Source organism: Piliocolobus tephrosceles, chromosome 4 (assembly GCF_002776525.5).
Source record: "Piliocolobus tephrosceles isolate RC106 chromosome 4, ASM277652v3, whole genome shotgun sequence".
NCBI classification, from domain to species: Eukaryota; Metazoa; Chordata; class Mammalia; order Primates; family Cercopithecidae; genus Piliocolobus; species Piliocolobus tephrosceles.
In genome coordinates, this window is record NC_045437.1 from 49,779,930 (window position 1) to 49,806,679 (window position 26,750).

At 41.8% G+C, this 26,750-nt stretch overlaps 2 protein-coding genes across 10 annotated transcripts in view; one reads left to right on the forward strand and one right to left on the reverse strand.

Moving 5' to 3' along the window:
• Nucleotides 1-7,392, forward strand: part of CCDC125 (coiled-coil domain containing 125) — a 51,332-nt gene extending 43,940 nt beyond the window's left edge. For all 9 annotated transcript variants that reach the window (XM_023207908.1, XM_023207912.1, XM_023207913.1 and 6 more), the window contains 2 exons: nt 4,546-4,676; nt 6,768-7,392. In XM_023207908.1, the coding sequence (XP_023063676.1) occupies nt 4,546-4,676; nt 6,768-7,073 (437 nt within the window). In that variant the 3' untranslated portion in view covers nt 7,074-7,392. The remainder of the gene's footprint in view (nt 1-4,545; nt 4,677-6,767) is intronic.
• A 4,685-nt stretch (nt 7,393-12,077) lies between these two features.
• The window catches only part of CDK7 (cyclin dependent kinase 7), a 51,699-nt gene continuing 37,026 nt past the window's right edge, over nt 12,078-26,750 (reverse strand). The window contains exons 9-12 of the mRNA XM_023207904.3: nt 20,868-20,954; nt 16,492-16,641; nt 12,799-12,946; nt 12,078-12,386 (exon numbers count right to left, since the gene is read on the reverse strand). Of these exons, the coding sequence (XP_023063672.1) occupies nt 12,358-12,386; nt 12,799-12,946; nt 16,492-16,641; nt 20,868-20,954 (414 nt within the window). The 3' untranslated portion in view covers nt 12,078-12,357. The remainder of the gene's footprint in view (nt 12,387-12,798; nt 12,947-16,491; nt 16,642-20,867; nt 20,955-26,750) is intronic.

The window sequence follows — 26,750 nt, forward strand, 5'->3', positions numbered from 1 at the left end:
TCAAAAAAAAAAAAAAAAAAAAAAAAAAAAGCTGATGGTGCAACTTTAATGTTCAACCCAGGGTAGGTGATTTTGCCAGGGAAAAAGCTAACATGGTCTGTGTATTTAGCCTTTTAGGAGTTAGTGGAAAACACTAAGAATATGGACCACATCTATGTGTAGATAATCTTCCTCAGACACCTCCTCTCAAGCCCTTGATAGCAGGTGGATTGTAAACTCCTCTTTGAGGACAGCCCTGGTGTTTTGTGCTAATTGAGGGCAGATCTTCTTAGAAAGTCAGATTGTAAATATTTATTTGTTTTGATAGAAGTGGAAAGAAAAGTGATGGGAAAAAGAAGAGACAGGCCAGGCATGGTAGCTCACGCCTATAATCCGAGCACTTTGGGAGGCCGAGACCGGCAGATCACGAGGTCAGGAGATCGAGACCATCCTGGCTAACACGGTGAAGCCCCGTCTCTATTAAGAAAATACAAAAAATTAGCTGGCCATGGTGGCGGGCGCCTGTAGTCCCAGTTACTCGGGAGGCTGAGGCAGGAGAATGGCGTGAACCTGGGAGGCGGAGCTTGCAGTGAGCCAAGATTGCGCCACCGCACTCCAGCCTGGGTGACGGAGTGAGACTCCCTCTCAAAAAAAAAAGAAAAAGAAAAAGAAGAGACAAAGGGGAAAGTCAGGGTTAAAGTAATCTTAGTCTTATGAAAGCCAGTCAGACCCTGTCACCTGCATGCAAGGCCTGCAACCCTGTGTGCAGCTTGGCCATTAGGATAGTGCAGCATAGACAAAGCTGCATTTTTCTCAGGAGCTAGATTCATACTCATTTCAGCACTTGAGAATATGTTCATTTGATGTTCCATAATTCCTGACTTTCTCAGTGTCAGAGACAGGAGAAACCAAAGTGTTTTCCTGTTCACACAGCACTCACCACTCAGCTCAGTGCTTCTGACACCAGATGTTGAGGGTGGGGGATTCCCCACACACCAGCTGGGTATCCTATCATTTCCCTCAATTCTCCCACTGTCCACCTGGAGTTACTGTCACATCCCGTAGGTTAGAGGCTCAGTCCACAAGGTGGCCTGCACTCCAAATGCCAGTCAAAAGCATGGGGTTGTCTCCGCCGCTGCTGACTGACTGGCTGTATGTACACTGGAATTCCCATGTCGCCCTCCTCAGGCTCCACTGATTTGCTAGGACTCCTCACAGAACTCCAGGAACCACTTCCATTTACTAGTTTATTATAAATGATCTTAGGAAGGATGAAGTGGAACAGCCGGATGAAGATATGGACAGGGCACGGCACGTGGGAAGGGGATGCTGTCTCTGGTGCACCGCCCCTCAGGAACCTCACATGCTCAGCTGTCTGGAAGCTCCCCAGACCCTTTTGGGTTTCTATGGAGGCTTCATTACAGGGACATGGTACATCATTGGCCGTTGGTGATCAACTCAACCTTCAGCCCCTCTCTCTTCCCTGGAGTTTGGGGGCTGGGGCTGAAAGTTCTAGCTTTCTTTCTTTTTTTTGAGATGGAGTCTCGCTCTGTTGCCCAGGCTGGAGTACAGTGGCACGATCTCGGCTCACTGCAAGCTCCGCCTCCCGGGTTTACGCCGTTCTCCTGCCTCAGTCTCCTGAATAGCTGGGACTACAGGCGCCCACCACCACACCCGGCTAATTTTTTGTATTTTTAGTAGAGACAGGTTTTCACTGTGTTAGCCAGGATGGTCTCGATCTCCTAATCTTGTGATCCACCTGCCTTGGCCTCCCAAAGCGATGGGATTACAGTTCCAGCTTTCTAATCACAAGATTGGTTCCCCTGACAACCAGCCCCCATCCTGAGGCTATCCAGGAGCCCACCAAGAGCCTCATTAGAACAAAAGATGCTCATATTACCCAGGAAATACCAAGGGATTTAGGGGCTCCATGTCAGATGCTCCTAGCACTCAGGAAATTACACTCTTAGGAATTGTGTGTTAGGAACTGGGGTCAAAGACCAACTCTGAGAAAAAATTCACCTAACACCCCTATCTACTAGGATTTTAGGAGTTCTATGTCAGGAACTGAAGGCAAAGACCAAATGTATATTTCTTATATTATAATATCACACTCAGCTATTGACAAACCTGAGGAAGATTCCCACAAAAATTACAATTCAGAGGGGTATTGCTACCAATATTTGAGTTCCAGTAAGGCACTGAGAGAGACTGAAGGCAGAATTTTAAATAATTGATTTAGGCTGGGCATGGTGGCTCATGCCTGTAATCCCAGTGCTTTGGGAGCCTGAGGCAGGAGGATTGCTTGAGCTCAGGAGTTTGAGACCAGCCTGGGCAACATAGGGAGACCCTGTCTGTATTAAAAAAAAAAAAATTAGCGAAGTATGGTGGTATATACCTATGGTCCCAGCTACTAGGGAGGCTGAAGTGGGAGGATCACTTGAGCCTGGGAGGCTGAGGCTGCAGAGAGTCATAATCCCACCACTGCAGTCCAGCCTGGGTGATGGAGCAAGACCCTGTCTCAAAAAAATATTGACGGCCAGGGGCCGTGGCTCACACCTGTAATCCCAGCACTTTGGAGGCCGAGGCGGGCAGATCATCTGAGGTCGGGAGTTTGAGACCAACCTGACCAACATGAAGAAACCCCGTCTCTACTAAAATACAAAATTAGCTGGGTGTGGTGGCACAAGCCTGTAATCCCAGCTACTTGGGAGGCTGAGGCAGGAGAAACGTTTGAACCCAGGAGGCAGAGGTTGTAGTGAGCCAAGATCGTGCCATTGCACTCCAACCTGGGAGACAAGAGTGAAACTCTGTCTCAAAAAAAAAAAAAAAAAAAGATTAATCTCTCACAGCTTTTATACATCTATACAAGTTTCGGTAGTTCCTTCTCAGTGACAAGACTTTAATTCATTTTATTGGTATATTTCAGTAATCTGAAGAGGTGCGGGGTAATACAGATTATTTTTATGTTTAGTAACACTTTTAATATCAACTTTCTTTTTGATATGGCAGTTTAGACAAGTTTTCAGAAGTAGTTTATAAGCATACTTCTTTCTTTCTTCGTTTTTTGCTTTTGGGGTTTTTTTTTTGGTCTTAAACTCCTGGGCTTAAGCAGTCCTCCAGACTACCAGCTTGAGCCATCACACGGAGCTATTGCTTTTTTTAGACTGAAAATAGGGACACAGATTCATCCACTCATCAAAGCGTCAGTTTCTCTGACTTCTGTTTGCCACAGCTCCTCATGGAAGGGGTCGGGGCCACCCTCGTCACTGTGGTCTGTCAGGATTGGTGGGAAGGGGATCTCCCTTCATCGGCTCTCAGTTTGCCAGTAAACCACTTTTGGAGAATATTCCAAAAACATTCTTGAAATTTTCCTTGTACAATCTGAGATTTTGTGCCTTCTGCAAATTACTTCCCTTCAATGGATGAAGAAGGACATCAGTGATGTCAGCACGTGAAATATGAACTATTATGCTAATACCTGGGCAGGGTCTTTGACAATTGTGGCATTTTTGTTTTGTTTTGTTTTGGTGGTGGTAAAATATATCTGAAGTTTACTATTTGAACTGTTTTTTAGTGGCATTAAGTACATTCACATTGTAATGTTACCTTCATCACCATCCAGCTCCAAAGCATTTTCTTTTTTTTTTTTTTTTTTGAGACGAAGTCTCGCTCTGTCGCCCAGGCTGGAGTGCAGTGGCCGGATCTCAGCTCACTGCAAGCTCCGCCTCCCGGGTTTACGCCATTCTCCTGCCTCAGCCTCCCGAGTAGCTGGGACTACAGGCGCCTGCCACGTCACCTGGCTCGTTTTTTTTTTGTATTTTTTAGTAGAGACGGGGTTTCACAGTGTTAGCCAGGATGGTCTCGATCTCCTGACCTCGTGATCCGCCCGTCTCGGCCTCCCAAAGTGCTGGGATTACAGGCTTGAGCCACCGCGCCCGGCCTGCATTTTCATCTTTCTTTACAGTGACCCTGTCCCATGAAACAGTAACTCCTCACTTCCCCTTCCCCAGCCCCGTGATTTATTATTTAATGGCACAGTTCCCTGAGGAGAAAATAATACTATTCTCATTTTAGAGATGAGGAAATCAAGCTGAGAAAACTCACCCGAGGTCATACAGTTAGTAAGTGGCTAAATGAGGATTCAAGTCCAGGTCTTTGTGGTTCAGAAGCAGAGTTTGCGTGGCTCAGAGGCCCCCTGTGGCCTGCAGACATGTTTTGTTAGGTCTGCTTAGTGTATTCAAACATTAAGACTAGTGGCTGACATTTAGAATTGGAAGATGTCATGATAGATCTGCATTTCTGGCTGCTCTTGAAGACTGTGATGATCCAGTGACATGGACTGCATTCTTGTGTGGCCTCTGCGTCAGCTGGCGCATGGCAGGGTGGCAGTCTTGCTGCCTCTCACCTGCATCGCTCCTGGCTCTGAAGGCCGTGCTCTGCCCACTACATTCCACTGTGTGCTCCTGGACTCACTTGTCCTAGAGGTCAAGTTACCTCTTTTGCTGGAAGTATATCAGTGAAGATATTTTAATGTCTCAGCTGGATTTTCATGTTCAATTTTAGGATTTCCATCACCAAGGAGTAAGAAGACCTTTGGGCAGAGACTCCTGGGTATGCTCCCTTCAGAAAACAGTTCTAAGAGGATGGAAGACCAGGACAGTCCTCAAGAGGTCCTTAAGATGCTCATAGATTTGGTTAGTGTCTTTGCTTTCTTTTATTTTGCAAGTTATGATTAAGGCAAGCTTGTCCATCCCACGGTCTGTGGGCTGCATGCAGCCCAGGACAGCTTTGAGTGCAGCCCAACACAAATTCGTAAACTTTCTTAAAACACCATGAGATCTTTTTGAGATTTTTTTTTTTTTTAGTTCATCAGCTATCATTAGTGTTAGTGTATTTTTTTGTTTTGTTTTGTATGTTTGTTTGTTTGTTTGAGACAGAGTCTCGCTCTGTTGCCCAGGCTGGAGTGCAGTGGCACAATCTCGGCTCATTGCAACCTCCACCTCCCGGGTTCAAGTGATTTTCCTGCCTCAGCCTCTCGAGTATCTGGGACTGCAGGCGCCCACCACCATACCTGGTTAATTTTGTGTGTGTTTTTTTAGTAGAGACAGAGTTTCACCATGTTGGCCAGGCTGGTCTTGAACTCCTGACCTCAAGTGATCTGCCCGTGTTGGCCTCCCAAAGTGCTGGGATTACAGGTGTGACCCACTGCGCCCAGCCAGTGTTAGCGTATTTTATGTGTGGCCCAAGACAATTCGTCTTCTTCCAGTGTGGCCCAGGGAAGCCAAAAGATGGGACACCCCTGGGTTAAGCTAATCTATTTGCTTCCTGTTCATTCAACTCTTTCTTTCTCGACCTGCACTTGCCTTCTATGCCCTTTTCACAGTTGGAATACCAGACTCCACCTTCGCCTTCTATGCCCTTTTCACAGTTGGAATACCAGACTCCACCTTCATGATCTTTATCTTTATCTCCTTCAGCTCCTCTTTTCCCGTCATCCATATTCTTTCTGTGCAGGTTTAAAGGCTCCATCTCGGAAAACAGGCGGTTCCTGTAGTTAACTCCAGCCAGCTTTGCCGTCTGCATTTATATATATACAGTTTGTGACAAGACTGCCTGTTTATTGAGGTATTTTTAAAGTGTTCAAGGTATTTTCTCACACATTATATCCTTTAATCATCACCACAATCAGTCCTGAAATCAGTCCTGCTACCCACATTCCACAGATGACTCGACTAAGACACTGAGACTCAGGTTATATGAACATACTTATCTCTAGACTGTTCTATATTTCCATACAAATATATGAAAGCAATTTTATATACAAATAACTTCAACGTTCTTTTATAAATATACACGCTGATATATTTTTTATATGTTGATATATATTATATCTATATATACACGCTTCATATAGATCTATATTTTCCCTTCATTTCCAGATGACTTGCAAAATTTTCAATGCTGTCTTCTGTTCTTTTAAAAAAATAATCGTTGGCACTGGGCGCAGTGGCTCACGCCTGTAATCCCAGCACTTTGGGAAGCTGAGGTGGGTGGATCATGAGGTCAGGAGATCGAGACCATCCAGGCTAACACGGTGAAACCCCGTCTGAACCAAAAATACAAAAAATTAACCAGGTGTGGTGGCTGGCACCTGTAGTCCCAGCTACTTGGGAGGCTGAGACAGGAGAATGGTGTGAACCCGGGAGGGCGGAGCTTGCAGTGAGCCAAGATCGCACTACTGCACTCCAGCCTGGGTGACAGAGTCAGACTCCATCTCAAAAAAAAAAAAAAAAAAATCATCGGCCTGGCATGATGGCACACATCTGTAACCCCAGCACTTTGGGAGGCTGAGGCGGGTGGATCACTTGAGGCCGGGAGTTCAAGACCAGCCTGACCAACATGACTCCATCTCTACCAAAAATACAAAAATTAGCCAGGTGTGGTGGTGCACGCCTGTAGTCCCAGCTACTGTACTAGGAACGCTGAGGCCCAAGAATCACTTGAGCCTGGGAGGCAGAGGCTGCAGTGAGCCAAGATGGCACCACTGCATCCAGCCTGGGCAAGAGAGCCAGACCCTGTCTTAAAAAAAAAAAAAAAAAGAATCGTGAATAACATGTAGTATAATGTTTGGGGATCAGGTGATACCTGATTTATTCATACTGATGGACAGATCAATATGAATATTAGGGTTGAACATTTTGATAAAATAGTACAATACTCCTTTCTCTGAATATATTCTGTGATTTATTGACTAACTTGTACATGTTTAATTTCTGTGCATGCAGCTGAATGATAAAGAAGAAGCTTTGGCTCATCAAAGAAAAGTTAGTTACATGCTTGCTCGGGCATTGGAAGACAAAGACACTGCCTCAAAAGAGAATAAAGAAAAAAATCCTACAAAAGAGAATTTCCCTTTCAACAACCCCTCGCATAAGACTTCAGAATTCTCTGTTTTGGGTGATCCTGTACATTCAAGTGTCCACATTTCAAATTCTGTGGGCTGCATTTGTTCAATCCAGCACTCTCAAATAGATCCAAACTATAGAACTCTTAAAAGATCCCATTCTTTGCCATCAAGTATCATATTTTAAAGACAAGCCAGTTGAAATTGGAACTGAGAGTTGTTTATATCAAGAGACTTTGAAAAATGATTTTGTAAATTTTGCTGCATCTTGAGAAGTTGTATGTTTCCTAGGTATTTCTAAATTTTAGGAGGTCGCTTAAATATTTTCTACATTTTCTTTTTCTTCTTTTGAGATGGAGTCTTGCTCTGTCGCCGAGGCTGGAGTGCAGTGGCGTGACTCAATTCATTGCAACCTCCGCATCCCAGTTCAAGCAATTCTCCTGCCTTAGCCTCCCGAGTAACTGGGATTACAGGCATGTGCCACCACGTCCAGCTAATTTTTGTATTTTTAGTAGACACGGGGTTTTACCATGTTGGCCAGACTGGTTTCAAACTCCTGACCTCAAGTGATCTGCCTGCCTTGGCCTCCCAAAGTGTTGAGATTACAGGCGTGAGTCACTGCACCCAGCCTATTTTCTACAAGAAATTAGTATTCTGTGTTGACATTTTATTTATAAATTACATTACTGTATTTTATTTACAAATTACATTACAGGCTGGGCGAGGTGGCTCATGCTTGTAATCTCAGCACTTTGGGAGGCTGAGGCAGGTGAGTCACCTGAGGTTGGAGTTCGAGACCAGCCTGACCAACATGGAGAAACCCCGTCTCTACTAAAAATACAACAAATTAGCTGGGCATGGTGGCGCATGCCTGTAATCCTAGCTACTCTGGAGGTTGAGGCAGGATAATCACTTGAGCCTGGGAGTGGTAGGTTGTGGTGAGCCGAGATCGCACCATTGCACTCCAGCCTGGGCAACAAGAGTGAAACTCTGTCTCAAAAAAAAAAAAAAAAAAAAAAAAAAAAAAAAAAAAAAAAAAAAATTACAGTGTTTGCCAACATCCTATAACAAAAAATGATTTTTGGGAAAAATAAAAAATTATTTAAGTATTTTGAATGACTATAGGGATCTTAGATTGGCTAAATCAACAATATAACAATGTATCTTAATGCTCTAAGAAGTAACAATACCTAGGAGTGACTGAATGTTAATTTTTGGAATACATTTATCTTACTTGCCTTTTTCGGTAATTTTCATTTACCATATAAAGTTTAGAAATAGCAATTTCCTGTGGCCGGGCGTGGTGGCTCAAGCCTGTAATCCCAGCACTTTGGGAGGCCGAGGCGGGCGGATCACAAGGTCAGGAGATCGAGACCATCCTGGCTAACACGGTGAAACCTTGTCTCTACTAAAAAGTACAAAAAACTAGCCGGGCGAGGTGATGGGCGCCTGTAGTCCCAGCTACTCGGGAGGCTGAGGCAGGAGAATGGCATGAACCCCGGAGGCGGAGCTTGCAGTGAGCTGAGATCCGGCCACTGCACTCCAGCTTGGGCGACAGAGCGAGACTCCGTCTCAAAAAAAAAAAAAAAGAAATAGCAATTTCCTTAACTTCAATAAGACAGTTATGATGGTGGGACCTTGGCAGAGTATATTGAGTCATTGCCGGCTGCCTTCATCGCTTCTTGTCAGGGTAGTAACATTTTGCAGCCAAATCTGCAGATTTGTAGCCAAGTCTACAAAGTACTTAACAGCTCTTTTCATTGCATCCTGTGAGATGGTTGTGATGATCCAGAAAATGGGGTCACAGGAATCTTAAGCTGCCTGAGCTGAGGTGATTTCTAGTTTTTCGTTTGTGGTGAGTTGGGGTGTGTGTGTAGACAGGGTCCTACTGTGTTGCTCAGGCTGGTCGCAAACTCCTGGCCTCAAGGGATCCTCCTGCCTCAGCCTCTCAAAGTGCAAGGATTACAGGCATAAACTACCACAACTCAATAAAAAAGTTTTTAAAAATTTACAAAGTTCATATTTGATCCAGCTAGGATTTTACCCTGTACATTTGTATTTCTTGTAGGCTGGTGCACAGATATCTTAAATGGCTACTAATTGCTGCTCTGCATATGAAAACAAATGGCTATCAAGGCTGGAGGCAGTGGCTCACAGATCTGGTCTGAATCTCGAGTCCAGACCAGTCCAGAGTTCAAGACCAGCCTGGTCAACATGGTGAAACCCCATCTATACAAAAACTCAGCAAGGCATGGTAGCATGCACCTGTTGTCCCAGCTACTCAGGGGGCTAAGGCAGGAGGATGATGGCATGAGCCCAGGAGCTTGAGGCTGCAGTGAGCTGTGATCGTGCCGCTGCACTCCAGCCTGAGTGACAGAGTGAGACCCATGTCTCCAAAAAAAAAAAGGCCATCAATACAAAAATGTTTATCTAAACTACTGTACATCCATATAATGGAATACTCTACAAAATGGAGCGATCCAAATGATACAGCAAATGAATAAAGCAAAATGCACGTGTTGACAGCTGTTGTGATACCTCAGTTCTTGTCTTCTTGGTTTAAAAGAATTTAAACAAAAGACAGCAAAGGAAGATGTGGCATAATTTATTGCAAGAGAAAGGAATATTTTGAAAGTTAGGTGCAGAATAGACAGTACACCTGAGAGAGAGAGAATTCAGGGCCAGCTGCTCATAAGGGTGAGCCAGCATTGATTATTGCTGGAGAAACTCCCTTTATGGGAGTTTTGCATTGTTATTCATGAGGTGAGAAGAGGTGTTGCTAGTAATCATGTCCTGGGTAGTCCTCTGCACAGGCGCAGTAGCTGTTCATGCTTGTTCATACATCACATGTCTCATTAGCATCTTAAATTTCCACCTAGAGTTGTGTTTTTTATTATTATAATGTGAAAAGGATCAGTTTGAGGACAGGTAAAATCAAAATGTGCATGCTACCTGGAAGGGAAAGTCCCTACTGAAGATTGCTTGCTTGAATGAGCTCAATTACAATGTGAATGCTGAGGTTTATTGTGTTGGCTGTACGGTCATGAGAACATGGTCATTTCCTTGACTACCTGGTATGGTTTGGCTATGTCCCCACCCAAGTCTCATTTTGAATTGTAATCCCCTAATCCCCACATGTTGAAGGAGGGATTCGGTGGTAGGTGACTGGATCATGGGGGTGGTACCCCCCATGCTGGTCTCATGATTGTGAATTCTCATGAGATCCGATAGTTTTATACATGGTAGTCTCTCCTGCTGCCATGTAAAACATGCCTGCTTCCCCTTCTGCCAAGACTAAGTTTCCTGAGGCCTCCCCAGCCATGTGGAACTGTGAGTCAATTAAACCTCTTTCCTTTATAAATTACTCAATTTTGGGGAGTGTCTTTATAGCAGTGTGAGAATGGACTAATACACTCCTATCCTGCCTCATGTGTTAAGACACATTTTATGAGTGTCCTCAGATGCCTTTGGCACTATTATCTCCCGGACCCTTAGCTGCTTGGCTGCTTCCCCCTTGGCAGTTCCCCGTCTACACACACACACACACAGATGAGGAAATCAGACAGATCTGAAGCACAAGTGGGTTTGATGCATTGCTGCTGGCTCATAGATGGTGAATGCCACAGGACAAAGGCATGGAAGCTTCCTTAAGCAACTGAGAGAGACCCTGGGCTAACAGTCAAAGGGGAAATGGGGACAATGGAGCACAAGAATTTTGAGAACTGCATGAGCGGCCGGGCACGGTGGCTCACGCTTGTAATCCCAGCACTGTGGGAGGCCGAGGCAGGCGGAGCATGAGCTCAGGAGATTGAGACCATCCTGGCTAACATGGTGAAACCCCATCTCTACTAAAAATACAAAAAATTAGCCAAGTGTGGTGGCAGGTGCCTGTAGTCCCAGCTACTCAGGAAGCTGAGGCAGGAAAATGGCAAGAACACAGGAGGCAGAGCTTGCAGCAAGCCGAGATCGTGCCACTGCACTCCAGCCTGGGCAACACAGTGAGACTCGTCTAAAAAAAAAAAAAAAAAAAAAAAAAACCAAAAAAAACTGCATGAGCTTGGTAGCCCAGGGGCCTCCAAATAAAAGTATTATCTAAAACCTTGATTTTGGCCTTGTGAGACCCTAAGCAGGAAACAGCTGAGCCAGATACATGACCTACAGAACTGTGAACTAATACATTTGTGTTAATTTAATTAGCTGGGCATGGTGGTACACATTTATAATCCCAGCTACTTGGGAGGCTAAGGTGGGAGGATTGCTTGAACCCCAGGATTCGGAGGTTGCATTGAGCTGAGATTGCACCACTGCACTCCAGCTTGGGCAACAGAGCAAGACTCTGTCTCATTTAAAAAAAAAAAAATTAACCAGGCATGGTGGTGTGCACCTGTAGTCCCAGCTACTGGGGAGGCTGAGGTGGGAGGATGGCTTGAGCCCAGGAGTTCAAGGCTGCAGTGAGTCATGACTGTACTACTACACTCCAACCTGGGCAACAGAGTGAGACTATCTCACAAAAAAAGAAAGGAGAGAAGAGAGAGATTCTATCCATGTATATACAATTTTGAGACTCAATGCTGTACATTGTTATGCATCTCACTACATGCATTCTTACAGAATAGTAGCATAAAATCATGGAAAGATACATACCAATTTCATAGAGTCATTTCCCTTTGGGGAAAGTGAAAAAGAAAAAAATAGAAATAAAGTGAAGTATTAAGAGGGAACCTCTTGTCAGGTGCAGTGGCTCATGCCTGTAATCCCAGCACTTTGGGAAGCTGAGGTGGGCGGATCACTTGAGGTCAGGAATTCGCGGCCAGCCTGGTTTCACATGGTGAAACCCCATCTCTACTAAGAATAAAAAAAAATTAGGCAGGTATAGTGGTGTGTGCCCATAATCCCAGCTACTCGGGAGGCTGAAGCAAGTGAATTGCTTGAACCTGGGAGGCAGAGTTTGCAGTGAGCCGGGATTGCGCCACTGCATTCCAACCCGAGTGACACAGTGAGACTGTCCCCCGCCTCAGAAAAAAGGTTGGGAGGAATCTCAATTTTATCTGTAATGTTTTCTTTTTTCAGTACATTCAGTATACTAGTATTTGTTCAGTTTGGGTAGTATTTACTATACCACTACTACATTTTTATTTTTAAACACTACCCATGCCACTACAGATTTGTGGTACTATAGGGGCCAGATCTTCAAAAAACTGGTAATAATTTTTATTAAGTTTTCCCTACTGCATTTTCAATTCTACATTTCAAGAGAATTGGACTTTTCTCACTTTTGCAGTCTAATCAGAAAAAACAGAATTTTTATTTTAAAATACATTTAATAAAAAAACCCATAGTTTTACATATTTTACATGTGTAGAATATTTACAAACTCACTTCTACAGCATTTACTTAATGTTTACTATTTTTCCACTATATGCCTTTTTTGGCTATTTCCTTCAGTAGTAAAATGTTGTCCAGTGTTCTCTTTAAAAAATTAGTTTCTTGGGCAATCCTCCTAGAAAGCAAAAAGAAAAAGAAATAAAGAAGTTGTTCACATTTAACAGAGTTCACATTCTCATAGCAATTTTAACCAGTCACTGCATTCCAACTACATTATTTCACCGACACACTTTTCCAGTAGCACTTGTTAAACATTTAGCATGCAGTTCACAGAAGGAATTTATGAAGGGAACAAGGCACACACACATAGTTCCCATAATTCTGAGGTATACACAAAAGTTGCTGAAGTGTTCTCAATGAAAGTAAACATACCTAAAACAGCACAGTCTACTTTATACAATTTAAATTTATAAAAATTAAACAGCTAGCAAGCTACATTTCTTTGCTGCTGTTCAGTCGCTAGCCATACATGAGCTATTTGGAGTTTTCTGAATTCATTTAATTTCTTATAAAAGTGGGAATTTTACCTTGTTCTAAGGCCTCTGTTCTTTTCCTTTTCATCGCCAAAGTCGGATTTGATTGCTCCTTTAAGGTTTCCACTGGACAGTTTGGTCTTGGCAGCTGACATCCAGGTGTTGGCCCTGGCCGATTACTGAAATACTTCATTTTCAGTGCCTTTTAAAAGATACCAAAAGTAAGGTAGGTGAGTATCTGAAATGTGTGAAGGAAAATATTACCTTCAAGATTATAGGGAATATTAAAAATACTATGTGAACGCCCTCATTCCCAAAAACAAAACAAAATTAATGTCAAGTATTTGCAAATGCAAATTACTACAAATAAACATCTAGGATCCTAAGATTGGCTGATAATTCCATTAAAAGACTGGCTGGGTGCAGTGGCTCACGCCTGTAATCCCAGCACCTTGGGAGGCTGAGGTGGGTGGATCACATGAGGTCAGAAGTTTGAGATCAGCTTGGCCAACATGGCAAAACCCCATCTCTACTAAAAATACAAAAATAAGCCAGGCGTGGTGGTGCAAGTAGTGGTCCCCACTACTTGGGAGGCTGAGGCAGGAGAATTGCTTGAACCCAGAGGCGGAGGTTGCAGTGAGCCAAGATTGCACCATTGCACTCCAGTCTGGGTGACAGAGCGAGGCTCCATCTTGAAAGAAAAAAAAAAAAAAGAAAGAAACGAAAAAGAGACTCCCTTCTAATTTTTCCATAATTAAATAGCCTATACAGGTTGAATATCTCTTATCTGAAATGCTTAGGACCAGAAGTGCTTCAGATTTGGGATTGTGGAATATTTGCATATACATGACATATCTTAGGGATGGGAGCCAAGATTAAAAATGAAATTTATGTTTCATATACAGCTTATACATATAAACTGAAGGTAATTTTACACTTTTTTTGTCTTTTATTTTTTCCTTTTTGTGGAGAATGGGGTCTCATTATACTGCCTAGGCAGGTCTTGAACTCCTGGGTTCAAGCTATCCTCCTGCCTCTGCCTCCCTGAGAGCTGGGATTACAGGCGTGAGCCACTGTGCCTGGCTGAAGGTAATTTTATAAAATATTTTTAATTTGACAAAATTTTTAATTTTGTACATAAAACAAAGTTTGTGTAAATGTCCTTATGTGTAGAATTTTCCACTTGTGGCATCATGTCAGCATTCCAAAAGCTTTGGATTTTGGAGCATTTCAGATTTTGGATATTTGGATTAAGGATGCTCAACCAATACTAATTATGAGCTATCCTTAGTGAAATATTGTACATTTCCATTCTCCACATATTGAGCTCTACAGTTCAAAATGCAAAGAGAGAAACTTAAAAGAACTTACAATTTGCCACACTATCCATATATATTTAAATTCTAAGTCATGTAAAATACAAATTCTTTAAAAATAATGCTTTTTAAAAAATACAGTAGGTTGGAACCAATGGATTCTAATTCAACAATCCATTGCAAATGGACAGAAACTTTACTTGGAAGGGCTTGTCCAAGATTATTTCTATTAATTACCAGGCCAATGTTCTATAATACATTTTCTCTTTTTTTCCCCTACTATAGTGCTGTAGATATGACATTTTCTAGACTTGGGTCCACAATTCTGATAAAAATAATTATATCCTAAATGACAAGTTTGTCAGGTCATGTTTGTCTATTTTTTATTATTTTTATTTTTGGATACAGAGTCTCACCCTGTTGCCCAGGCCAGAGTGCAGTGGCATAATCTTGGCTCACTGCAACCTCCACCTCCCAGGTTCACATGCTTGTCTATTTACATCAGCAGCATAGTGCTGTCCAGTGGCTACAATGATTTAAAATACTTCTGGCAGGGCGGGGTGGCTCATGCCTGTAATCCCAGCACTTTGGGAGGCCAAGGCAGATGGATCACCTGAGGTCAGGAGTTTGAGAACAGCCTCAACAACAACGTGAAACCCTGTCTCTACTAAAAATCCAAAAATTAGCCAGGCGTGGTGGTGTGCACCTGTAATCCCAGCTACTAGGGAGGCTGAGACAGGAGAATCGCTTGAACCTGGGAGGTAGAGGTTGCAGTGAGTCAAGATCGTGCCACTGCACTCTAGCCTGGGTGACAGAGCAAGACTTCGTCTCAAAAATGAAGAAATACTTCCTTTAGGATAATCCTTTAAGAAAGATGAAGCCCAGATAAACTTTGCAACCATTCCTCACGACCCCCAATATTATATTATTTGCAGTAATTTAGAGATTCCTTACTTCAACAGTTGCATTTTTATTTTTTATTTATTTATTTTTGTAGAGATGATGTCTTGTCATGTTGCCCAGGCTGGGCTCCAACTCCTGGACTCAAGCTATCCTTGCTCCTTGACCTCCCAAAGTGCTGGGATTACAAGTGTGAGCCGCTGCGCCCGGCCTACAGCTGCATTTTTAAAGCATTACTTCTAAATCACAGCAGTTCTATATGCAAATTAGGCTAATTCTGGGCTACATAAAGATCTAAGAAAGCACCTCATTCCAACTTTAAGAAAGACATCCATGAAACAAAACTCACCTTAAAAACTTCATTCTATTAAAATACAACCCAAATATAACAACTAGTATTTTTCTGTTAAGTTTCTGTTTTTAATGAAAACAACTTTCTAGATAATTAAATGTGGTCTCAAGTTTATTATGATGGAAATAATATACATAGAAGAGTGAAAAGGCAACAAATTACTTGGTTGAAATTAGAAGAGTATGTGTACACGCGAACATAAAACTAATAAAAGAAAAAATCTTTTAAAAGAAATTAGAAGAATAATGGTAATACTCAGCATATGCCTACCTACCTACCTATTCATCTATATCTATCTATCTATCTATCTATCTATCCATCCATTCATCTCCATATACATTCACATAGCACATATTGCTAAAAAGAGAAGACTTATACAAGCAAACATATTAAACAATGATTTTGTAGCCTGGAACAAACCTAAAGAGAAAAAAAATCTATTTTGTATGCTTACTATTATTGTACATTAATATGTTTCCATAAAGACCTGTGACATTTCAGTTTAATTAGTCTCTCCCTTCATGAGGTAAAATCACTGCACTGTGTTGTACACTGCTCTGCCCTAAGTTATTCTAGGTCTTACAAATTTTTCGTGAGTTTGATTGTTATTTCCTTTAAACAGCAGTTAGTTTCAGTTTTTGTTTTATTTCAAATATTTTTCAAGCTTTTGTAAGCATACAGTTATATCTGACTATACATTTCCTCCCCATTACCATTTTCTGAATGTGAAAATGACCAGCATGCATACCTGGATTGCATTATATAGGTAAGAAAAAATAAGCTGAACAAACTACTCTCAGCATTAGGCTTACTACAAGATTTAAATAAATTTGTAAGAGCTCTACTGAAATATACCAGCTTCTTAACAAATAAAAAGCCTTGGTTTTCTTTTCCTCTTTAGGTAAAGTATTTACAAGCCAATTACATGAAATAGGCATGTATTTATATGTTCCTAAGCAAGTGTAATAAGTGTAAACTCTCCTGTATCTGTGTGCATATAATTTAATCTCAGTCTTAATAGTGTTTGTAGTTTGAAGATACAAAGTTTGTTATTTCTTAAAACAAAAACACATCTTTCTAGTATTTAAAAAATGTTAATTTTATGAAATTCTATTTTTAATCAATGCTACAGTTAAGATTTTTATATTTCCTAGTATAAAAAAAGATACACTAAAATACCTGTGTGGCCGTAATTCGAGCACATGGATTAAATAAGAATAAGCCTTGTATGAGATCTAGTAAGTCATCTCCTGCTGCACTGAAGATGTGATGCAACGGGATTCCAGGGAAACTCTTAAATGTCACATAATCTGGAAGACTACACATGTCCTGTAAAAATAATTTTATAATTCAAACTTAAGGATTGAAAGGCACATAGATCGCAAATGAAATAAATCATTTTCAGGTAATATGATGGTTTATATAGAAAATTCCAAGAAATCTATTAAAAAGTCCTAGAACTAGTAGTAAGGCAAGGCTGAAAAGGATATAAAATGAAAATTTTAAAATCAATTATAATCCTATATACTAGCAATGAATATGTGGACATCAAAATTAAAAACACAGTACTATTTATAATCACCCCCCCAAAAAAAATGAAACAGGTGAAAAATATAACAAAACATGTATAGGTTAATATACTATAAGCTATACGATGCTGATGAAATTCATCAAAAGATCTCAATAAATGGTGAACATACCATGTTCACATATTGGAATATTCAACAGAGGAAGGATGTTAATTATCCTCACATTGGTTTGCAAGTTTAATGTAATTATTATCAAAATCCTACCAAAATTATTTTAGATATAAAACCAATTATTCTAAAATTTATATGGAAAGGCAAAGGAATACAGTAGCTAAAATGATTTTGAAAAAGAACAATAAAGTGGGAGGACTCATTTTACCTGATTTCAAGATTTAACATATAGCTACTTTGATTAAGACTGTGTTGTCTAGTTCAACCATTATGGAAAACAGTATGGCGATTCCTCAAGGATCTAGAACTAGATGTACCATATGACCCAGCCATCCCACTACTGGGTATATACCCAAAGGATTATAAATTATGCTACTACAAAGACACATGCACACGTATGTTTACTGCGGCACTATTCACAATAGCAAAGACTTGGAATCAACCCAAATGTCCATCAGTGACAGACTGGATTAAGAAAATGTGGCACATATACACCATGGAATACTATGCAGCCATAAAAAAGGATGAGTTTGCGTCCTTTGTAGGGACATGGATGCAGCTGGAAACCATCATTCTTAGCAAACTATCACAAGAAGAGAAAACCAAACACCGCATGTTCTCACTCATAGGTGGGAACTGAACAATGAGTTCACTTGGACTCGGGAAGGGGAACATCACACACTGGGGCCTATCATGGGGAGGGGGGAGGGAGTGCATTGGGGAGTTATACCTGATATAAATGATGAATTGATGGGTGCTGACGAGTTGATGGGTGCAGCACACCAACATGGCACATATATACATATGTAACAAACCTGCACGTTATGCACATGTACCTTAGAACTTAAAGTATAATAAAAAAAAAAAAAAAAAAAGACTGTTGTATTGATGGAGACAGAGAAATCCACACAAATTTGCCAAAAGGATTTTTGAAAAAAGTGAAAAACTAAATCAATAAAGAGACAGTCGTTTCAACAAATGCTGCTGGAGCACTTGGACATACATGTGCAAAAATCTGAACTTGGCTGGGTATGGTGGCTCACGCTTGTAATCCCAGTACTTTGGGAGGCTGAGGCAGGAGGGTCACTTGAGCTCAGGAGTTCGAGACCAGCCTGGACAAGAAAGTGAGACCCCCCACTCCAGTCTGGGCAACAGAGTAAGACTGTCTCCAAAAAAAAAAACAACAAAAACTGAACCTTGCCTTAAGTCTCAAACATCATATAAAGGTAAACTCTAAACAGATCTTAGACTTACGTGTAAAACTACAAAACTTGTAGAAAAAAATACAAAAAAAATTGTCACGGCCAAGGGCACAGTGGCTCATGCCCATAATTATAGCACTTTGGGAGGCCAAGGCGGGCAAATTGTTTGAGCTCACGAGTTTCAGACCAGCCTGGGCAACATGCAGAAACCCTGTCTCTACAAAAAACACAAAAACTAGCTGGGCATGGTGGTGTACGCCTCCAGTCCCAGCTACTCAAGAGGCTGAGGTGGGAGGATGGCTTGAGCCCAGGAAGTGGAGGTTGCAGTGAGCTGAGATCACACCACTGCACTCCAGCCTGGGCAACAGAGCCAGATCTTGTCTCGGAAAAAAAAAAAAAAAAAAGAAAAAAAAAATTATCAAAAAATCTTTGGGCTGGGCAAAAGAGCTCTTTGACTTGACACCAAAAGGATGATCAATTAAAGAAAAAGTAACAAACCTGATTACAGTTTTGCAGAGGATGAAAAGGCAGCATGAGGGAAAACATCTGCAAACTACATATACTTTTTGGACTACTATCTAGAATATATGAAGAGCTCTCAATACTCAACAGTCAAAAATCAAAGAATCCAATCAGAAAATGGGGAAGAGACATTTAACTCAAGATGGCAAATAAGCACAAGAAAAGATATTCAACACCATTAGCCATTAGGGCAGTGAAAATTAAAATCAAAATGAGCTATCATGACACGCTCATTAGAATGCCTAAAATTAAAAAGTGACACAACCGAACGCTGGAGAGGATTCGAAGAAACTGGAGCACTCATTTCCTGCTGGTGGGAATGTAAAACAGTATAGCTGCTCTGGAGTTTCACAGGTTATTTAAAAATTAATATGGAACTACCATATGACTCAAGAACTGAACTCCTGGGCATTTATCCCAGAGAAATAAAAATATATTCTTACATAAAAAACTGTACATAAATGTTCAGAGCAGTTTTATTGGTAATAGCCCCACATTGGAAACAACACAAATACAGATGTCCTTCAATGGGTGAACGGTTGAAGAAACTGTGAAATAAATCCACACAATACTCAGCAGTTAACGAGAAAGAGAGTATGAATTATTAACATGCAATGACCTGAATGAACTTCCATTTATGACGGCTATGAAAAAGTTAATCCCAAAAAGTTACGTATTGTGTGATTCCATTTATCCATTTACATAACATTCTTGAAATGACAAAATTACAGAGTTGGAGGACAGATTAGTGATTGCCAAGAGTTAAGGAGCAGGTAGGAGGAAAGTAAGCAAAGCTATAAAAGAATACCATGAGAGATTCTTGTGGTGATGCTCTGTATCTTGACTGTAACATCCTAGTGTGATACTGCACTGATTTTACAAGATGCTCCCATCTTGTAAAAGCTGGGTAAAGGGTCCATGAAATATGTCTGCAATATTACTATTATTGTTTTGAGACAGGGACTCACTCTATTACTCAGGCTGGTAAAGCACAGTGACACAATCACAGCTCACTGCAGCCTTGAGCTCCTGGGCTCAAGCAATCCTCCTACCTCAGCCTCCTGAGTAGCTGGGACCATAATGTGTGCACCACCATGCCTGGCTAATTTTTTTTAATTTTTACTTTTTATAGATACGAAGTCCCACTATGTTGCCCAGACTGGTCTTAAACTGTGGGGCTCAAGTGACCCATTTACTTCAGCCTCCCAAAGTGCTGGGATTACAGGCGTGAGCCACCGTGCCCAGCCATGATACATAATTGTGAATTATACATTCACAATTGCACGTGAATAACATTCTCAAAATAAGTTTATTTTTTTATTTTATTTTTTATTTTTGGAGACAGAGTCTTGCTCCGTAGCCCAGGTTGGTCTCAAACTCCCGGCCTGAAATAATCTGCCTGCCTTGGCCTCCCAAAGTGCTGGGATTACAGGCGTGAGCCACTGCACCCCGCCAAGAAGTTTAATTTTTAAAAAATAGAAGAGAAACATCAGTAAGCAATTGCTATTTAGAAAATCATGTTAGCCAGGTATGATGATGGCTCATGCCTATAATCCCAGCACTTTGGGAGGCTAAGGCAGAACTACTTGAGACTAGGAGTTTGAAACCAGCCTGGGCAACATGGTGAAACCCCATCAATATAAAAAATATACATATACAAAAATCAATTTTAAAAAAATCTAAGAGAAACATCATATATACATATATGTACACCTACGTGTGTGCGTGTGTGTAACGGGTTATATATATCGTGGGTTCACATCGTGTATATATAGGACGTGAACCCGCTTTTGTTAAGGAGTGAAAGAACATGCAACTCTTTTATGTTTGTAGTGTGCATAGACAATCCTAACACAGCTTTACACTGAATTGTTAACAGTGATTACCCCGAGGTCGGGATTACTGGCGTTGGGGGAAAGGACTACATGTATACAAGAGGGTGGATGGTATATCACAACTGTAACTTTTTACTTTATATACTTTATCATTTAAAATGTTCTGAGTACATATTATAAGTAAATTATAATTAATGTCTTTAATATTCACGTGACAGCATTATATAAAGCATATGACAATTTAAGAACTTTATAGAGTCCTAATTACATTTCAAAGAAAATGCATAAAGGCTTACCGGCCACTGTTCCTCAGTTGGTGTGCCCAAAGTTTCAAATATTCTTGTTAGCTGATCGAGGTCTGAATCTCCTGGCAAAAAAGGAACCTGAAAGAAAGTAAGAGGGAGACTTTTCAAAGTGGGGTTTTTTTTTTTTCTTCTTTTTTTAGAGAGACAGAGTCTCGTTCTGTCATCCAGGCTGCAGTGAGTGATGCGATCCTGGCTCACTGCAACCTCCTCGTTTCAAGTGATTCTCCTGCCTCAGCCTCCCGAGTAGCTGGGACTGCAGCGGCACGCCACCACGCCTGGCTAATTTTTGTGTTTTTAGTAGAGATGGGGTTTTGTCATGTTGGCCAGGCCGGTCTATCTGCCCACTTTGGCCTCCCAAAGTGCTGGGATTATGGGCGTGAGCCAACACACCGGACTTCGAGGTGGGTTTTTTTTTTTTTTGAGACAGAGTCTCGCTCTGTCACCTAGGCTGGAGTGCAGTGGCGTGATCTCAGCTCACTGCAAGCTCCACCTCCTGGGTTCACGCCATTGGCCTACCTCAGCCTCCCGAGTAGCTGGGACTACAAATGCCCGCCACCACACCTGGCTAAATTTTTTTTTTTTGTATTTGTAGTAGAGATGGGGTTTCATCTGTTGGCCAGGATGATCTGGATCTCCTGACCTCGTGATTCGCCTGCCTCAGCCTCCCAAAGTGCTGGGATTATAGGTGTGAGCCACCACGCTCGGCCTTCGAGGTGGTTTTTGATACTTGTTAGACAAATACTATAAATTTAATAAGAAAAACTAAAAAACTCTGCAACAAATATTGAAAATTTAGTATGAAGTATATTGGATATGTTATTAGATCCTGCCACTGCTAACCAACAAAACAGCACCTTTACTATGCATTTTATTCACTCCAAATTTTAATAAACACTCACCATATAACAGACATTGTGCTAGTCCTTAGGAATTAAAAGAGGAAAACAAGACATTCCCTGCCCTTCCCTGAGGTGGAGGTGGTAAGCAGTGCCGATACACATAAACAAGCATTTACAATTCGGTGTGTTGAGTAAGTACAAGATCTTAGACCACACTGAAAGAGCACCTAACTTATTCTAGATGGGTCAGGGAAGGCTTCCTAGAGCAAGTGGCATAAAAGGTGAAGGATGAATAGGAGTTAGCTTGAGGAACAGTCTAAGATGGAAGAAGAAAACTATTCTAGCAAAAGGCAGGCACAAAGCTGAGAAGGAAGAGAATACACCAATCATATTTATGCAATTTCTTAACAAACTCTTTCTTTGAAGAGGTGTAAAGGCAAACTTCAGAAGAGGACAAATAATTACAAGTTAAAAATTAGTAACCGGCCGGGCGTGGTGGCTCAAGCCTGTAATCCCAGCACTCTGGGAGGCCGAGACGGGCGGATCACGAGGTCAGGAGATCGAGACCATCCTGGCTAACACGGTGAAACCCCGTCTCTACTAAAAAAATACAAAAAAACTAGCCGGGCGAGGTGGCGGGTGCCTGTAGTCCCAGCTACTCCGGAGGCTGAGGCAGGAGAATAGCATGAACCCGGGAGGCGGAGCTTGCAGTGAGCTGAGATCCGGCCACTGCACTCCAGCCTGGGCGACAGAGCAAGACTCCGTCTCAAAAAACAAACAAAAAAAAGTTAGTAACCTTCATTAGAACCTCAAAAAAATAGGTGAGCTGATGAGACAGGCTCAATATCCCTGCTATTCATAGAGATTACTGTCCAACTCACTCTCAGACATCTATGTAAATATATGAAAGATATACTGTGAACAATAATGGCCTCCAGCACTGTTAAGGGCCTTGGAACAGTTTATAGACTCACTGAGAAGACATGACATTAAGTATCATATCTCCAACATTTTGATTATTGTCGACTCTTACCAGCAAAAACAAACAAGACAACCAACCCCAGTGCCAGTTATCAATGTACTGCTTTTCAGTTCCAAATTCACCTTTTTTACCTGCTTCGTGAAAATGGTTCTGGGCTCTTTAAATATTTTTCCCTTGCCAAGAAACATGCTTTGTCAGTAGAGGATGATGGAGAGACAGTACAGGAAGGAAAAGGTTTTGCTTCCTGGTTCCAGTCTGCTTGCTCAGCTGACTCCTGCAGCACCCACAGGTTCTCTACTACCAGGCTTCTGCAGCATGGGCAGAAAGGGCAGTTTCTCCAGTGCTGTTCCTGCAGTGCAGAGGCCAGCTGGCCCCTATATCACACTGCCAGGCAGTTTTCTAGCAGGGTGCTTCCAGAGGGACACCTTTCCCCAGTACCCTAGAGCACAGACTGCCAGCCCTTTCCAGTAAGCAGATTTCTAGCAAGTCTCACCAGCAAAAAGCAACAGTAATTTCTCTGCCTTCTGGTGAGCCATATATGCCGTATTCAACTGGATCTAGATCTCAGCCCTGGGGGCAGTCTTCCCTAGGTGATCTGTCTTGGCCCCAGGGGTTAGTGGTGGTAGGTCCTTATATCTGCTATTCCTGTATTGTTAAGAGTTCTCCTAACTTCTTATTTGTCAATCCGTAACTCCAGTCCCCCACTATAATTAATACTTCTTCATATTGTATACTTCCCTGATCAATGTATGGTTTCTATTTTCTGACTGGACCTAGACTTAGTATAATTCCTAAAGTATATAACACTGTACTATTATACTGTGTATATTAAGTATACATGAAAAATAGAAACTAAAAGGATGTTGGCTGGACGTGGAGGCTCACACCTGTACTCCCAGCACTTTGGGACGCCGAGGTGGATGGATCACCTGAGGTCAGGAGTTCAAGACCAGTCTGGCCAACATGCTGAAACTCTGTCTCTACCAAACATACAAAAATTAGCTAGGTGTGGTGGTGCACGCCTGTAGTCCCAGCTCCTCAGGAGGCTGAGGCAGGAGAATCACTTGAACCAGGAGATGGAGGCTACAGTGAGCAGAGATGGAACCACTGTACTCCAGCTTGGGCGACAGAACAAGAATCCATCTTTAAAAAAAAAAACAAAACAAAAAAAACTACAAGGATGTTAAATAATATTACAACTATTTTTAGACATGCTAATTTCTTCTTATACCCAAAAGGATTATCTTATCTTTTGTCTTTTGTAGGGCACCTGTACCCTCACTTTGCAGCCAAATTGTGGACAAGCTTGCAATTTTAAGGATTGGTGCGCTTTTGTATGATGTAAAAATGAAACTAAGCTGTCTTGATGTATAGATTTTACACCCCAATTTGAACAAGCCTATATAAAAACATTTATGAGAAAAAGTAGGAAAATCTGAATACAGACTTAATTTTATTGAGGAATTAATGTTCACATTTTTCAGATGACAATGGTATTGTGGTTATGATTAAAGAATCCTTATAGATGGCCGGGTGTGGTGCCTCACTCCCGCAATCCCAGCACTTCGGAAGGGTGAGGTGGCTGGATCAATTGAGGTTAGGAGTTTGAGACCAGCCTGGTCAACATCACGAGACCATTTTTACTAAAAAACACAAAAATTAGCCAGGTGTCATGGCGCATGGCTGTAATCCCAGCTACTTGGAAGGCTGAGGCACGAGAACTGCTTCAGCCTAGGAGGCAGAGGTGGCAATGAGCTGAGATCACGCCACTGCATTTCAGCCTAGGCGACAAAGTGAGACTCTGTCTCCAAAAAAAAAAAAAAAAAAGATTCCTTATAGAGAAAAATACTGAAACGTGGATAAAATTACATGTTTGGGATTTGTGGCAAAAATATCTAGTGTGGGAGAATATTGATAAAATGGGTATGTTTGAAACTTTTGAAACTTCTTCATATTGTATACTTGAAACTGGTTGATGAGTACAGATAGAGGCTCATTTTACTAGTCTTTGCTTTTGCATGTTTGAAAATACCCATACTAAAAAAACTTTTTCCCTAAAGAAAGCTGCTTTGGAACTTAAACCGTGTGTTTAAAATGACTTATTTATATTTAATACGTGAACCTTGTTAAAGCACTGAATAGTACTAAAGACATAATAAAAATTGGTTCTTTGACCTATCATCTCCCTCTCATTTTTGATAACTATGTAACTTTTGCTCAGTACATAGCCAAAATCCCCTTCTTATACAATGTGGTTTTCCTAAAGGTAATGATTTCCTAGCCTTCCATTGCCAACTCCTAACGCCCGCTCTTTGGCAACATGGTTTATGTATAAGCTAAACATTCCAGTTATTAAATATCAATGTCTATATGACTAAACCAATCATATTCATCAGTCCCACCCTGCTCTTTTTTTTTTTTTTCCCCCTGGAAGCCACCCCTGCTGAAGTCCTCACCCCCAACAGCTCCAATCTGGACTAGTTACTCTCCAGACCTGATGCATACCTGCTTTCTCAGAACTTTCTTTCACTATTAAATGATAATTTGAATTGCCTCTTTCCTGTGTTGAATCTTATGTTCCCTGCATCTCCTGTCTTCCTGTTGGTTTACTCTCTGCAACGTCCGCCTCCTGCATTCAAGCGCTTCAGCCTCCCAAGTAGCTGGAATTACAGGCGCCCGCCACCGCGCCCAGCTAATTTTTGTACTATTAGTAGAGAAGGTGTCTCACCATCTTGGCCAGGCTAGTCTTGAACTCCTGACCTCAGGTGATCCGCCCGCCTCGGCCTCCCAAAGTGCTGGGATTACAGGCATGAGCCACCGTGCCCGGCCCTAAACTTTGTTTTTTTTTTGAGACGAGGTCTGTCACCCCTAATTCAGTGTGAGTTTTTCGGTTCTGTTTTTCTCCTGTGCTGTCTCTGCACCAGCTCAGTTCAGCTCCCCAGCCTTCGCTGCAGCCTCTTCAGCCTGCTGGCCACAAGTGTGCCCTCTAAAGGCCCCAAATGCCCTATACACACCAGGTGGAGAGCGTGGAAACGCCTGCAGAGCCGAATTAAAGGTGAACCCCAGCCTGTTGCCCAGGCTGGAATGCAGTGGCACAAACATGGCTCACTGCAGCCTCAATACCCAGGGTCAAGCAATCCTCCCACTTCAGCCTCCCAAGCAGCTGGGACTACAGGCATGCACTACCATGTCAGGCTAATTTCTTGATTTTTCTCTCTCTTTTTTTTTTTAGACAGTGTCTTGCTCCGTCAACCAGGCTGGAGTGATGTGTAACGATCTCACCTCACTGCAGCCTCGTATTGATCATCCTCCAGTGATCCTCCCACCTCAGCCTCCTGAGTGGCTGGGAAAAAAGGTACTCAATACCGTGCCCGGCTAATTTTTGTATTTTTGGTAGACACAGGGCTTCACCACATTGCCCAAGTGGGTCTCAAACTCCTGAGCTCAGGCAATCCACCTGCCTTGACCTCCCAAAGTGCTGAGATTACAGAAGTCAGCTACCCCGCCTGGCCTAGATGTAAATTTCTGACGTAATAAACTGTAGTTACCCTCAGAGCTAACTGAAAATATGAACAGGCAAAGAACTGTAGGTGGAGCATCATTTTCCCTCACAATGTGAAGACTTCCAGAGTCTAGTGCTGCTGTTGAGAAGGCCATGCCATTCTTTCCCCCTAATACTTTATTTTCTTTTCTACGTATGCTACTTTTCCTCTCTGTGGAAATAAAATATTTTCCTTATCCCTTCGTATTCTGAAATTTCACAATAATGAGTCTTGGTGCAAGTATTTTTTTTTTCATTTATTTATGCAAAGCCTTTAGAATGCTTTAAAAAAAGTTTTCTTTGTAATTTTCATAATTGTACTCTTTTTTTTTTTTTTTTAAGACGGAGTTTCACTCTTGTTGCCCAGGCTGGAGTGCGATGGCGTGATCTCAGCTCACTGCAACCTCCACCTCCCAGATTCAAGCAATTCTGCCTCAGCCTCCCGAGTAGCTGGGATTACAGGTGTGTGCCACCAAACCCGGCCAATTTTTTTTTTTTTTTTTTTTTTTGAG